Source organism: Tupaia chinensis, unplaced genomic scaffold (assembly GCF_000334495.1).
Source record: "Tupaia chinensis unplaced genomic scaffold, TupChi_1.0 Scaffold000468_1, whole genome shotgun sequence".
Taxonomy (NCBI): Eukaryota; Metazoa; Chordata; class Mammalia; order Scandentia; family Tupaiidae; genus Tupaia; species Tupaia belangeri.
The window spans coordinates 2028000-2041223 of record NW_006159977.1 but is presented as its reverse complement, the minus strand read 5'-3'; the positions used below and the strand labels follow the sequence as shown (position 1 = coordinate 2041223).

The window sequence follows — 13224 nt, the reverse complement described above, 5'->3', positions numbered from 1 at the left end:
GCCGCAATCCCTTCTCCATTCTCTTCTCAGGATCTTGGGCATGCACGCACACACACCCGGCGTGAGTTTTAAGCCACCAGGTCCGGGACGCGAACCGCGGTCTACTACATGGGAGTCCAGTGACATAGCCATTACGCTAACTACTGGTCCCCCAATATGCTTTGTTCTTAGATATTTGAGTTGCTTTTTATCTTTCATCATTACAGGAAGCGTCCTTGTGGATATTTTTGTGCTTGGACACCGGTAGACTCAGGCTATGTTTTCCCTAGCCATATACTTGTACATTTTGGTGAATACTGCCAGACTGTACTTTGTCCTTCAGCATTCTCAGGAGCAGTGCAAGGCTGTGACTTGAGCAACTACCCAAACCATTATCAATATTGTAATGATCAAAATTCCTAATCTTTAGTCTACTGTGCGTAAAATGGATAATGGTGTGATGTTTTTATTTACATTCCTTTAATTATGAATCAAACTCTTTATACATGATGACGACTGGGCGTTATCTGTCATTTCTGTTTCTCTTTCGTCAGTTTGACTTTGACTTTAGAATGTTATTGAAAAATTGAACACAATTTTGCCATCATTGTATTTTAGTGAAAATGCTGGTAGAACGGGTACTGTCAGAACTTTGAAGTGTGCTTGACAGGTGACGGTGAAAAAAGACTTTAAAAGTTAGAGGCAAGTGTAACCAGTTTTACTTCTAAATTCATAAATTCCTATTTTCTCAATTTTCTTGCTGGAAAGATTGGAAATGAAGGTGGGATTGAGAGCCGGAAGCCAGTTGGAGGTTCAGCACTCACTGGGACGCTCTCTGCAAATGGAGTCCTTTGGGCACTTGGACTGTAAAGTCTTGTAGCACCGTCTGAAGTGAGTTTGATTGAATGGAAAGGACCTGGTCTTTGGGGTTCAGAAGTCTCAATCTTAAACCTGCCCTCACGCCCCTGTGCTTCAGGAACCCTTGACCGTTCTCGCCCACTGAAGTCGCATGTGTGTCTCATCAGAGTGTTCACATTTATCTTGTTTGTCACGACATCTGTGTGGAGAAGGAGCACGTTAGCTATTACGTCCTAAGTTTATGTTGGACGATACTGTGGCTTATTTTCTTGACGATTTGATAAACCACTAGTGTTGTCATTGTTTGTGTTCTTGTTTTTTGTTGTTGTTCTTTTGTAAGAGTGGAGATGGAGGAGAGGGAGGTATTTCAACAGGGTCTCATCTTGTCGAGATCCTCTGCCCCAGCACAGCTAGCGAGGACCACAGGTGTGTGCCGGCCTGACCTGTACAGGTCAGTCTGCGGTCTGACCTCCGGCCTCCCACACACCCTTAGCCACGGTGCAGCAGCACCACCATGGCTGGACCTATACAGCTAGTTTTAAGTTTCCCCAAACAGAAGTTTAAAAAGAAAAATTATTGGGCCAGCAGGTGGCATAGTAGTTAAGGCGCTGGACCCTCACATAACTGACCATAGTTTGAGTCCTAAACCTGGCGGCTTTATGTGCATGCATGCCCAAAATCCTGAGAGGAATGGAGGAGAAGAGATGGTGGCATGGCCATTCCCCCTTTGGCGTGGGTGTGGGTGTGGATTTCTTTCTTTTTGTCTCTCTTTGTCTGTCTCTGGAGAGTGCATGTGCCCTATAGTAAAAATCTCTCTCAAAAAATTTTTAAAAAAGAAAAATTGCACCATGAATAACCTTAGCATTCCTGAATTTGGCCTTTTTTGACTATATAATGGATGTTTAAATACATTTCACTCAGGTGTCTACACCTTAGCAAATCTTAACACTGACTCTCTCAGGACATTGGGCACAAAATCTCACATGTAGTAAGTATCAGGAAAGTGTTAAGGAATCAGCGATGGTGTTTCTTTTGAGAAGTTTAAATCAGATTAATGCAGATTAGAGTGGAGACCAGAAATTAACATTTTGATGTCAGCATTGTTTCTTCCTATATATTGTCAAGTCCTTCTGCTGAGAATGGACTCGCTTTTTCTAGTTGTACATTCTTATTTTAACTTAAGTTTGCGATGAACTTTACTTTGTAGCCAAATTAAATTTGATGGTGGTGGCCAAAAACAAAAATCCCAAAAGATTAACCCAAAGCTGCCTCTAGTTAATATGTAGGAATTATAGGAGGTAAAACAGGTATTATCTTTTATTTTTAAAAAATTCAAATTTATGGCAAAAAGAACAAACAAGCTCAACTGATTACTGCTTGGCGGTTTAAAGGCGAATACCTGGAAATTGTGTGTGAAGGTTGAAATACTCCCTTGTTCCCACTAGAGGGGGATTCCTTCCAACTTAGGTGAACCTGCTTCAGACCAGCAGGAAAACCTGTGTGATGTTGATTGTCTCTGGATATGAGATTGAGGATAAGCTCAAGTTTTTAAAATACGCTGTTTTTCTGTAGGCACTGAAATCATAATCTTACAAAAATAGAGAATGTGAAGGATACTGAACTAGAGTCTATTCGTACTTAAATCAGTGCTTTTGCAGCAAACGTAACTATCTCAATAAAGTTACTTTAAAGTTGCTTAGAACTGAAATACTTAGGGATTTCAGAACTCCTCTGTGAGCCCTGCTGGAAAGTGGATCTGGGGTGAGGGGTGAAGGTGACCTCGTGAATCCCCCTTTCCACATCCTGTCCCCAGAGTGTGTGGTCTCCATCTCCTGAGATAGAAAGTCTGGATCCCACAGGAAAGCTTTCTGTGGCCATCCCCCGTCAAACTGTCAAACATACAGAAGGTCTATCCTTCAATAGATTTGTTTGCTGTGGAATTTTCTTGCTATTTTAACTTTTTAATATGTTAAAATATGTGGAACTAATTTTAACTATTTTAAAGCAATAATATGAGGACCGGCGGGTGGCGTGATGGTTAAGGGCGTTGGATTCCCACATGGCCAACTGTGGTTTGAGTCCCAGACCTGGCAGCTTGCTTGCTTTTTCTCTCTCTCTCTCTCTGATCAAATTAAAATAAATAAATAAATAAATAAACAAGTAAAGTTAAATTAAAAATTAATCTAAAAAAATAGTGATATGTGTGTAAAAATACTCCATCAGGGGTGAACAAACTGAACGAGTGAGTGAGGTTTGCAGAAATGATCTGTGTGTGCGATTCCCAAGCTCAGGCTGTGTACTGTCCAAGTTCGTGAAAATATGTGGAACTAATTTTAACGATTTTAAAGCAATAATATGAGGACCGGCGGGTGGCGTGATGGTTAAGGGCATTGGATTCCCACATGGCCAACTGTGGTTTGAGTCCCAGACCTGGCAGCTTGCTTGCTTTTTCTCTCTCTCTCTCTCTGATCAAATTAAAATAAATAAATAAATAAATAAACAAGTAAAGTTAAATTAAAAATTAATCTAAAAAAATAGTGATATGTGTGTAAAAATACTCCATCAGGGGTGAACAAACTGAACGAGTGAGTGAGGTTTGCAGAAATGATCTGTGTGTGCGATTCCCAAGCTCAGGCTGTGTACTGTCCAAGTTCGTGGGGTGCCACACCTTCCCGGTTTGTGCTTTCCCTTCACTCAACTCTGTCATGCTGATTAGAGGTTTCAGTGCAAGAAATATGTGAGGTTCTCAGTAACCTAGTGTGGGGAAAGGCAGGACTTAGGAAATCCAAATGTAAAATGCAAATAGCTTTTTTATGTTTCCTTTTCTTAACCAAAAGTCTATAATAAGACCTTGTTTCTAAATCTAACAGTTAGCTTTGGATATTGAAGTGTAAATAGAAATGCTGTCAGTGGATCTTATAATGATTTTCGACATGTAGTTGAGCCAACATTTCAGTCTTTTGCCGAAAATCCATTTTGGTGTCAGCAACATATGGTTTTCTTCAAAAGGAGGCTGTGCAGCCTCTCAGGCCCTGACCACGCCTGCGCCCCCAACCTGCACCGCCCCTGGTGGGGTGGCCGCCTGGCTGCAGCGCACAGCTGGAGCATGGATTTGCTTCCTCCTTCCTTTGCTAACCACTTTTCTTTCCTGCTGGATGAAGCAGAAAGAGCCCTGTGTTTGTGTTTCCTTCCCCTAGGTTAGAGCCCAGCTTTGTTTTAATGCAAGGTGCATAGGAGGGGCCCTTTGGCCTTCCACTTCACCTGCTGCTGTTGCCTTGTGGGGAAGGGTTGAAAGGAACGCAAGTCCTTTACAGCCTGGTGTTCCTGCCCACCCCCAGTCTTCCTCTGCCTCTTTAAGAAACTCAGACCCTCTCCGTTGTCTTCTTTCCTTGCTCCTTCCTGTCGTGTATTGGTACTTGGTAGTTGTCAGAGTTAAAAGCATTATACATCAGACTGAATAATTATGTTTAAAAAACAGTAATTATCAATACCCGTCTTGTTCCACGCAGCTTTTTAAAGTCATGGTAATGAGCCTGGTCTTCTAATGCCTAAGACTGACAGGCGGTTTTGAAGTTTTGCCATCATTTCACAACTTGTTGCTGAGACTCTGCCTGCCTTTTCCAGAGGATTGCTCACAGCAGCTCCTGCTCTGCAGCATTCCAGAGGGCAGCCCCACTGCAGCCTCTGCAAGGACTAGCACCTACCAGCAGGGCACCCTGTGCCAGGGGGTCCCTGCTCAGGGCTGCTTTCCGCCACCTGTCAGAGAAGGACCAGATGTCTACTCAGAGCCTGGGGATTTCTGAGGAGGAAGATCCCCCTGAACTCCTTGGTTGGCTTGGGGAGCTTGCACCAGCATGTCCACAGGGCGGAGACTGGTTCTGCACCTGCTCGTCCTGTTACTAAGCCTGCCAGGCAGTGGCTGGCATTTCCACCCAGCTCCTGCTGTCCTCCTTGAAAGCTGAAACTTACCCCAGGACTCCGAGTTCCAGGCCATCCCTGTGCTCTGGTCTTTGTGGCTGGACTCAAGAGAGGCTTTTGTAGTGTCTAAGTGATTTTTTTCCTTATGATTTCAGGTGGAAGTCTTGGCCTCGGAGGATGCAGCCTTTGGACTCAAGGTGTGTGGTTGATAAAAAGTTCATGGTGTAGGTTTCGTCAGGTGAATTTGAAGGCTCACCTAAAAGGACTGGGTCTTTAAATCAAATACTGAGATTTTGAAATCTTTGCAAGTGTAGGAGGTTCCTCGAATGGTGATCCGAATTACACTGTGGCGGTGTTTTCTTTACCCTCTTTCTTTGTCGTAGAGGATATGAGAAATAGTTCCGGAAACCAAGAGTTTCATGTAGTAGTAGCTGACTTCACGTTTGAATCAGCTGCAGAGTAAGACTTGGTGAAATTTCGCCCAGTTCGGGAGCACTGAAATAGAACAGCTGGATGGTACTGAGCGCTGGGTTCAGTTCGTAGCTCAGTGCATTGATTCGTTCACCACCTGCTCAGATCGAGCGCCTAAGGTCAAGGCACAACCAAGTCGAAGCCCAGCTCCTTCCTCTGAGGAGCTCACAGAACTGCCCAGCAGACACTGCAAGTGGTGGAGCCATGTCAGAAACCTGCCGGAGGCTGGGTAGGTGGGTGCAGTGCAGTGCAGAGCAAGAAGGCTTTCTAGGGGGTTGACCTTGTGCCGAGTTTTGGGACCTGGATGACACTGTGGCAAGAAAGGAGTCAGGAGAAAATGAGAGCTATTTCAGGTAGGAGAAGCACCATAAACAATCTCAGAGGGGGCTAAAAGCGTGCACTTGGAGAGGTTAATTGTATCCTACAGAAAATGGGCGAGCTGGTGGCATGGCGAATAGGGCAGCTGAATCCCATGTGGCGGATTGCATGGTTTGGGTCCCAGACCGATAGCCTGAAAAACACACCGAGCACATATGCGAGTATGCCCAAACTCCTCAGAGGAGGAGAGAAGAGAAGGATTGCAGTGTATCTGTCCAGACAGCAGGGTGTGCGGGGCATGCTTTCTTACTTTCCTTCTCTCTCCTGTCCTCTGTCTCTCTTCTAGCAAGCACATGCACCCTATAGCAAATTTTTAAAAAGAAAAGAAAAAAGGGGAGGAGAGATTTAAGACAGTAGTAGTCAGACATGGAGTTGGTTACATAACTTTGGCTACTTTTGGGAGGATGATTTGCCAGAGACCACACAAGGGCAGTCAGCTAGACCAGTTGAAAGCTAGTGTGAGCGTGAGCTGGCACAGCGCTCCCGAAGGCACTCTGCAGGCCGGGACATGACTGCAGGCAAGGACGGGGTGGGGGAGCTCATGAGGCGACCAGGGAATACATGATGTCACACTGAGAGAGAACACGAGAGGAGGAGTGACAGGGCTTTTAGAAATGCCATCCAGATCCATATTCTTTATCAGACTGCTTGCAATGTATATTTGCTAATTTTTAAACCACATAAAGTTCAATGCAGGACTTACTGAGCAGATCTGATCTCACTTTCACATAGCGGTGGAGAAGTCTGGATTAAGTGCAGTCCATTATCGGGAGTTAGAAGCTTATGAGAACAGGGCGGAAGGTAGACTCTCACACAAGACATCATGGGTGGTTGCTTCTTCCCTGACTCCTATGTGTCAGGTCTTGGGTATAAAACTAAAAGTTGGCTATATTTTTTCCAGTTTTCTTTTTCCCTGTTTTCCAGTCTATAAGCTTTTATATATTTTAAAAGTACAATCTAATAGTTGTGCAGTAATGACAGGTAAGATGATATGCTAAAACCACTCAAAACTATTCTGAGGTTACCTCAGCAAGATTTTATCTCATTAATACATGTAAATTAAAAGCAAAAGGGTAAACTAATACTTGATAAAAATCTGGTATAACTCATGTTTATAAGCATATGGCTTTTTAAAAATGTTTCAGTACCCACCCAAAATTAGTAAATTATTTTATTTATATATTTACTATTTTTGGCAAAAGGTGCATGCATTTGCTGAGGAGAGACCGAAAGAGAGAGGGAAACTGAGAAATCACTCGAGTCGGGAGCGGGCAGTGGCCATACCATAATCCCTTCTCATTCATTCTCCCCTTGGGATTTTGGGTATATATGCACACACACCAGGTTCGGGACTTGAAACCCAGAGTTGACCATGTCGGATCCAGTGCTTTAACCACCATACCATCTGCTGACCTCAATAAATTATTAATTCTTATTAGAGCCAATTCAGTATCATGATATTTAACATCTGGTCATTTTCTATATTTTTCACTTTTTATTTAGTGCAGAATATTCCTTCAATATGTAATAAACCTATAGAGTCCGTACTTGTGAGCTCATCTTCATCACTTCATATTTACCAAACCTGCAGTGATGTTCGAAGTGGGCAGGGCCTGCAGCCCTCATCTGCCCGGTTGCGTAAAAGCTTTGCATTTGTTTTATAGCTAACCGAGCAGATTGCCTTCACAGCCTTAAATTCAATTTAAAGTGTTAGATACTTTTTACTTTTGCAAATCTGTACCAAAGTATTGGGTCATTCGAAAGATCATGACGTACTTTTCTAGTTTTATATGCAAAAATGTGTCATGACTTTTCCGATGACCCAATATTTACACATAGAGGTAAAAATGAGAAATGTGAGGACCAGTCCCGAGTGCAGCTGCTCAGTGCTGTGGATAGGGAGCCAGATCCCACATGGACAACTGCATTTTGAATCCTTGCCCCAGCAGCTTGAGAAACAAGCCGGAAGTGTGTTCACCCCAAATTCTGACAGGATAGAGGGATGAAGGGATGGAGGAAAGTTACTATGGTGTGACCACACCCCACGGGGAGGTGCTTTGCCCCCCACCATCTCTCTCGCTCTGGTGAGTGCATGCACCACCATCTGACAATAAGATAAAAAATAAGAAATTTAAAATTTTCTACTGTTTCATTGACTAGAACTTGGAAATGTGTTTCTGAGTTGCAAAAATTATCTTAGTTTTTAAAAGGGCTAGATATTGAGCATTGGTCAGGTCTTCAAAGCTGTTTATAATTGATGCTTTTCCCTGGTTTTATAACGTTGGGAAGAATAACTCAGATAACTGACTCGCTTATGGCCCGTTACTGCCTCATCTTGGTGAGTGAAAGAACACCGCAGGTCCCCTGGGGTGTGGCCTGCCCTCGCCCTGCACTGCCCCACATGCACCTCCAGTCTAAAGTGGGAATCCTTAATCATCCTGCAATCTCCGCCTTTTTAGTTTCCAAGTCTCTGCCACTTGTATGGTGGGATTTCTCCTAGGCCAGACTAAGAATCTAACGTTGATTTTAAGATTGAAGCATAACCTCATCAATCTCACTTGAAAATAACTTAAACATGTTGTGATCCAGAGATACCAACCACCAATTTCTAGAAACGAGTGTGGTGAAACTGCAGCCCAGGAAAACAGAGTTGCTGTCATGCAAAACTATTTTGACTATTAGGGCTGATTTGAGATAGTTTTAAAAATCTAATCTAATGAGAAATATTTATGTTCTTGTACTTCCTAGATCTTAGTCTTACATAAATAATGATCCATTTTTTTAGAATTATTTTTATTTAACTTTATTTATTTTTTTTTTCAATTTGACCAGAGAGGGACAGAGTGAGAGAGAAAGAGAGAAAGGGAAAGTAAGAAAGCAAGCCGCCAGGTCCAGGACTTGAACCGCCCTCAGCCATGTGGGAGTCCAGCGCTCTTCACCACCATGCCACCTGCCCGCCTTAATGATTCGTTATTTTTTAGCCTTATCTCAGTTAAAGGGAACTTACAAATTTGAATTGCTAGTAACTATTTCACAGTATATTAAGTGCTTTAACTGTTTTCTAGTGATTTTGACTTTTTCCTCTGGATTTAAGTAACTTTAATTTTATTTAGTTTATTCCTATGAAATTCTAGTTAAGATGCTTAATTAATTTTAAATTATGAATACTTTTAAAAAGAATTATGAATAGGAGTTGTGCTTCAAAAAAATATATATATATATATATGTCTTTAAGGAAAATTCTACAAATGATAGACCACTGTTGCTTGCTTTTGATCGAGATTTGAATATATAGAAAGAGTTAATAGAAAAATACACCATAAATCCCAGGGGTAGCTAACATGTATGGGTTCTTTCCTTAAAGAGAAGCATGCTTCTCTGTCATCGACAAGCTAAGTATGTGGCTCCTAGTGGTGAGATGATAAATCAACTGAGCATGTACATATGTATTTATATAAAATTATATTGGTTAAAATAGAAAAAAAGTTGACTTTTGTTGCTTTATGAATTCTACAGAGAAATTTATAGTAGGAAGTAAAGAGGGGAGTTATACCTGGGTCATTTGCTTAAAAAAAAAAACTATGAAAACACGAGTTTTTCATAAATTTTAAAGTTTTATCAGTCTTTATAAATTACTCAAAAATTTTATGATTGTAGACATTCTTTGCCTTCTGGCTTTTTGTAGACTGCTAAATCAAGAATTATAAAGAAGCAAGTTTTTGGTTAGCCACCTCTCCTCTCTGAGGTGTGGTCACTGCTATCATCCCAGTATGAAGTGAGGGATGGGACTTTGGAGAGAGCTTGCTCAGATTCACACAGTGAATCAATGGCAGAATTGGGATTTGATCCGAGGAAGGTCAGCCCCAAAGCCTATTTCTTTTTCTGAGGGTCCTAAGAACAGATGAGGTGCGCATTGTCACCCGCCCCCTCTCCACACTTGCCTCCTCCTGTGTAGCAGCCCTGGTGTCTGTCCTTGTCCTGAGCTGCTTGCTGTGACCCCTAGCAACCTCCCCAAAGCTAAATCTAGCAAAGCACTTCAACCTCTGCATTTTACTTTCCTTTTTGCAGCATTTGACCTAACTGTCGTCTTCTTTCTTAGAGCGCTGTCTTCCGTTGGCTTCTCCACAGCTCTCTGCTGGTTTTCTTCCTCCATCCAGCTGTGGTTTCTCAGACTCTCTCTCCACAGCCATGCAGTATGGGCTCTCATCAACTCTCTCTCTTCACAGCACCTCATCAGCTCTCTCTCCACGGCCATGCAGTATGGCACCTCATCACCTCTCTGTGGCCATGCAGTATGGCACCTTATCAGCTCTCCCCACGGCCATGCAATATGGCACCTTATCAGCTCTCTCCAGAGCCATGCAGTATGGCACCTCATCAGCTCTGTCTACAGCCATGCAATATGGTACCTCATCAGCTCTCTCTACAGCCATGCAGTATGGCACCTTATCAGCTCTCTCTACGGCTGTGTAGTATGACATCGCATCAGGGCTCCCACGTAGATTCTCTTCTAGTCGTATGTGTGGTTAGACTTCTTACATCCCTCCCTCTTCATCTGGAATGTAAACTGAAATATCTTGCAGAAGGAGTGAAGTGCAGAAAGTTAAAACAAAGATGAAAACATGTGTTTCTCTCGTTCAATAGAATGCATTCTATGGGATAAGTTCTTAATGCTTACTTATTTGGTAATGTTTTATTAGCAAAATAATTTTTAAAGAATTATTTAACTTTATTTATTTATTTTAATTTGAACACAGAGGGTGAAAGTGAGAGTGAGAATAAGAGTGTGTGTGTGAGAGAGAGAAGAGGCAAAGTGAGAAAGCAAGCTGCCAGGTCTGGGACTTGAACTGTGGTCGGCTGTGGGAGTCCAGTGCCCTTAAGCATCATGCCATCTGCCGGCCCCTTTCAAAATCATTTTTAAAGACTTTTCTCTTTGAAAAGTTCATTTGTTTTGCATTTCAGCCATCTAATTCTAGGTGAGCATCAGAATTCTGTGCATACACACATAAATCTATGTGTATATGTATGTAATTTTTTTCTGATGAGAAAGGAAAGGAGGTGTGTTGTTTTATAGAGGTTTGTTGTGGTTACAGTGATAGGGAGGACTAAAATGGAGGTAGGATAGGTATTTTCAACAGGGTCACTTCGTAGCAGGGTCTGCCTACCATCCTATAAGCCACCAGGACTGAGATTTGAACTGTGGTCAGCCGTGTGCAATCCGACGCAGGCCTAAGTGCTCTGCCACAGGGCCAGGCCAAGAATTTTAAGATTTTAATCCTTCAAGAAGTCTTTAAGAACTGCTGATCCAGTCTTTCTCCGTGTTATAGAGGAGGAAGCTGAAGGCTGTAAGGGTTACTTGTTCCTAAGGTCATACATGTAACTCATCACCCACACAGCTAGGGCTACAATGAAAGATTTTAGTTAGGTTCATTATTTTGCCTCTTACTATTGGGCTATCGGGAAAGTCATGACAATTTTTGCATAGAAAAACATAGAAAAATACACCATGACTTTCCCGACATCCTAATATGTAAAGTCCTGAATACAGTTGTCATTCTTAAACATTAACACATTTTTCTTTCTCGGCTTGACCTTAATTTTTCATCTTTTTTTGGTAATAATTTTTACTGGTTGGTTGAGGCACCTAACATATATTGCCCTAACATCGAAAAATCTAAGCTAATTTGATCTAAAATAAGATTCTAAAGTGAATCTTAATTTGTTTAACTCGATGTATTTTTATCCACATCATGGTTGATCAGATATCTTTGAGAAAAATGCCTCGAAGTTCACACTGGTCTTCTTCTAACCCCCGCTCACACAAGCCCTCCCAGCCCTCCAAGCCTAGTCTGACACGTGGCCTTTCCCCTAAAGTGCTTGCATTTCAGAATTGTCTTTCCTCCAGGCTCTGTTCATTCTCTTCCTCTTCGATGTCTTCTCATTATCGCAGACTCTGAGCCTAAGAGACTCAGACTATCTTTGCAACCCCTTTAGAATTTCTTCTGCCAACTAGCTTTGTTTTCTTATGTACATGGGACACAGCATGAAGTGGCCCAACTCAGTTCCGTATGTGGCCAATTCCCCCCAGCAAGAATGTAAGCGTAGAGACTGTGCTTAGTTTATCTTCGTATGTTCAGACGGACTTGCGTGTGGATAACAATAAGCACTGATGGGTATTTGAGAGTTCTACCAGTGGTGTACAACCGTGATCCTCAAGAGCAGACCTCCTGCTGTGGCCACATACTACTATTACGTTCTTTTCCATTCCAGCTTTTCCCCCAGTGTTTCTCCCACTGTCTGGTTCATAGTCAGTCGGTTTATACTGAAGCTCTATAGAGTCCACCTGGAGGAAGGTGTCTTCATTGTCAATGTTTGTTGAAGCTGTTCAACCAGGTGTAGTTGACTCTGAAAACTGGTTGGTTCAACTTATGTTACTTACTTTAAATATGAAGAGACTTCAAAATGTGCTTGAAAAATGGAGTTAAAATATTAGTTTATTTTGGTTCAAAAAATTTTGAAATCCAGGGACTAGCAGGTGGTGAGGTGGTTAAGGTGCTGCACACTCCCACATGACTGACAACGGTTTGAGTCCTGGACCTCGTGGCTTGCTTTCTCTCTCTCTCTTTCTCTCTCTCTCTCTGGCCAAATTAAAATAAATGAGTGAATAAATTTAAAAATTAAATAATTCTTTTAAAAAGTTTATAATCCACACATAGTTTTTTCATAGTGTTCATTTTCCATGAGTTTTTGCAAACCCTTAAATGTCTGTTAATCAAGCACTTCGGTTAAGCTCATTTCATTTTACTGCCTTCCATTCAAACAATTATCTTAGAATCCAGCTTATCATCTGGTACTAGAAAAAATGGAGTGATAGGAATAAGAGACCTTGCATTGTAGACACAACTGTTGAATGATCTGACGCCTGGGAGAAGTCCGTGGAAATCCAAGATGTGGATGCAGTTGTATACTCTTCCATTGTATCATTGCCCTACTTGAATCTACTATACTAGTCATTTTCTCCAAAAATGAAATAGGATTCCAAGTCTATTTATAAAAATAACAAAGGAGTCAGTTTCCTGTAACTATAATTTCAAATAAAGTAAAAGTGAAACACTTTGTCTTATTAAAGTAAGGTATTTTTAGTGGTAGAGAATTGTATGTTCTGGGATTCCCATTCGTCTTGCCATTATGAATATCATCTATACTTCACTTTCTTCATATCAAAATAAAATGTTGTGATGCTGCTTAAACTCTTTATAATGGCAGCTACTGTGGAAACAGAATGAGCAATGGCTGCCCACCTCTGAATGGGCCCCTTGCGTTAGTAACGAATATACAACCTAGAGCCAAGTGGGAGGTTTTCGTGCTTTATTTTCTGACCAGCCAACCTTCAAGGACTCCAGCCTGAATTGTGTTGGAATCTGTTTGTGTCTGGCCGTTTTGAGATCCTGAGTGCCATTTTGGAGATGTCTCCACTCTTAATCAGCTCTCACCTCGCGTTCTGGTCATGTAGAACTATGCTGTCCAGCACGGCCATTACCAGCCACGTGCAGCTATTTACGCTGACACAACAAAGCTAAATTAAATGTAAGAATTACTTCTCTGGGTTGCTGCTTGCCA

The 13224-nt window shown here is 41.9% G+C and overlaps 1 protein-coding gene across 1 annotated transcript in view; it reads left to right on the top strand.

The window, feature by feature from the left end:
• Positions 1-13224, top strand: part of LOC114009121 (AT-rich interactive domain-containing protein 1B) — a gene marked incomplete at its 5' end in the record, with an annotated part of 326383 nt that overhangs the window by 232249 nt on the left and 80910 nt on the right. Inside the window, 1 exon segment of the mRNA XM_027774691.1 lies at positions 4911-4952. Within this exon segment, the coding sequence (XP_027630492.1) occupies positions 4911-4952 (42 nt within the window).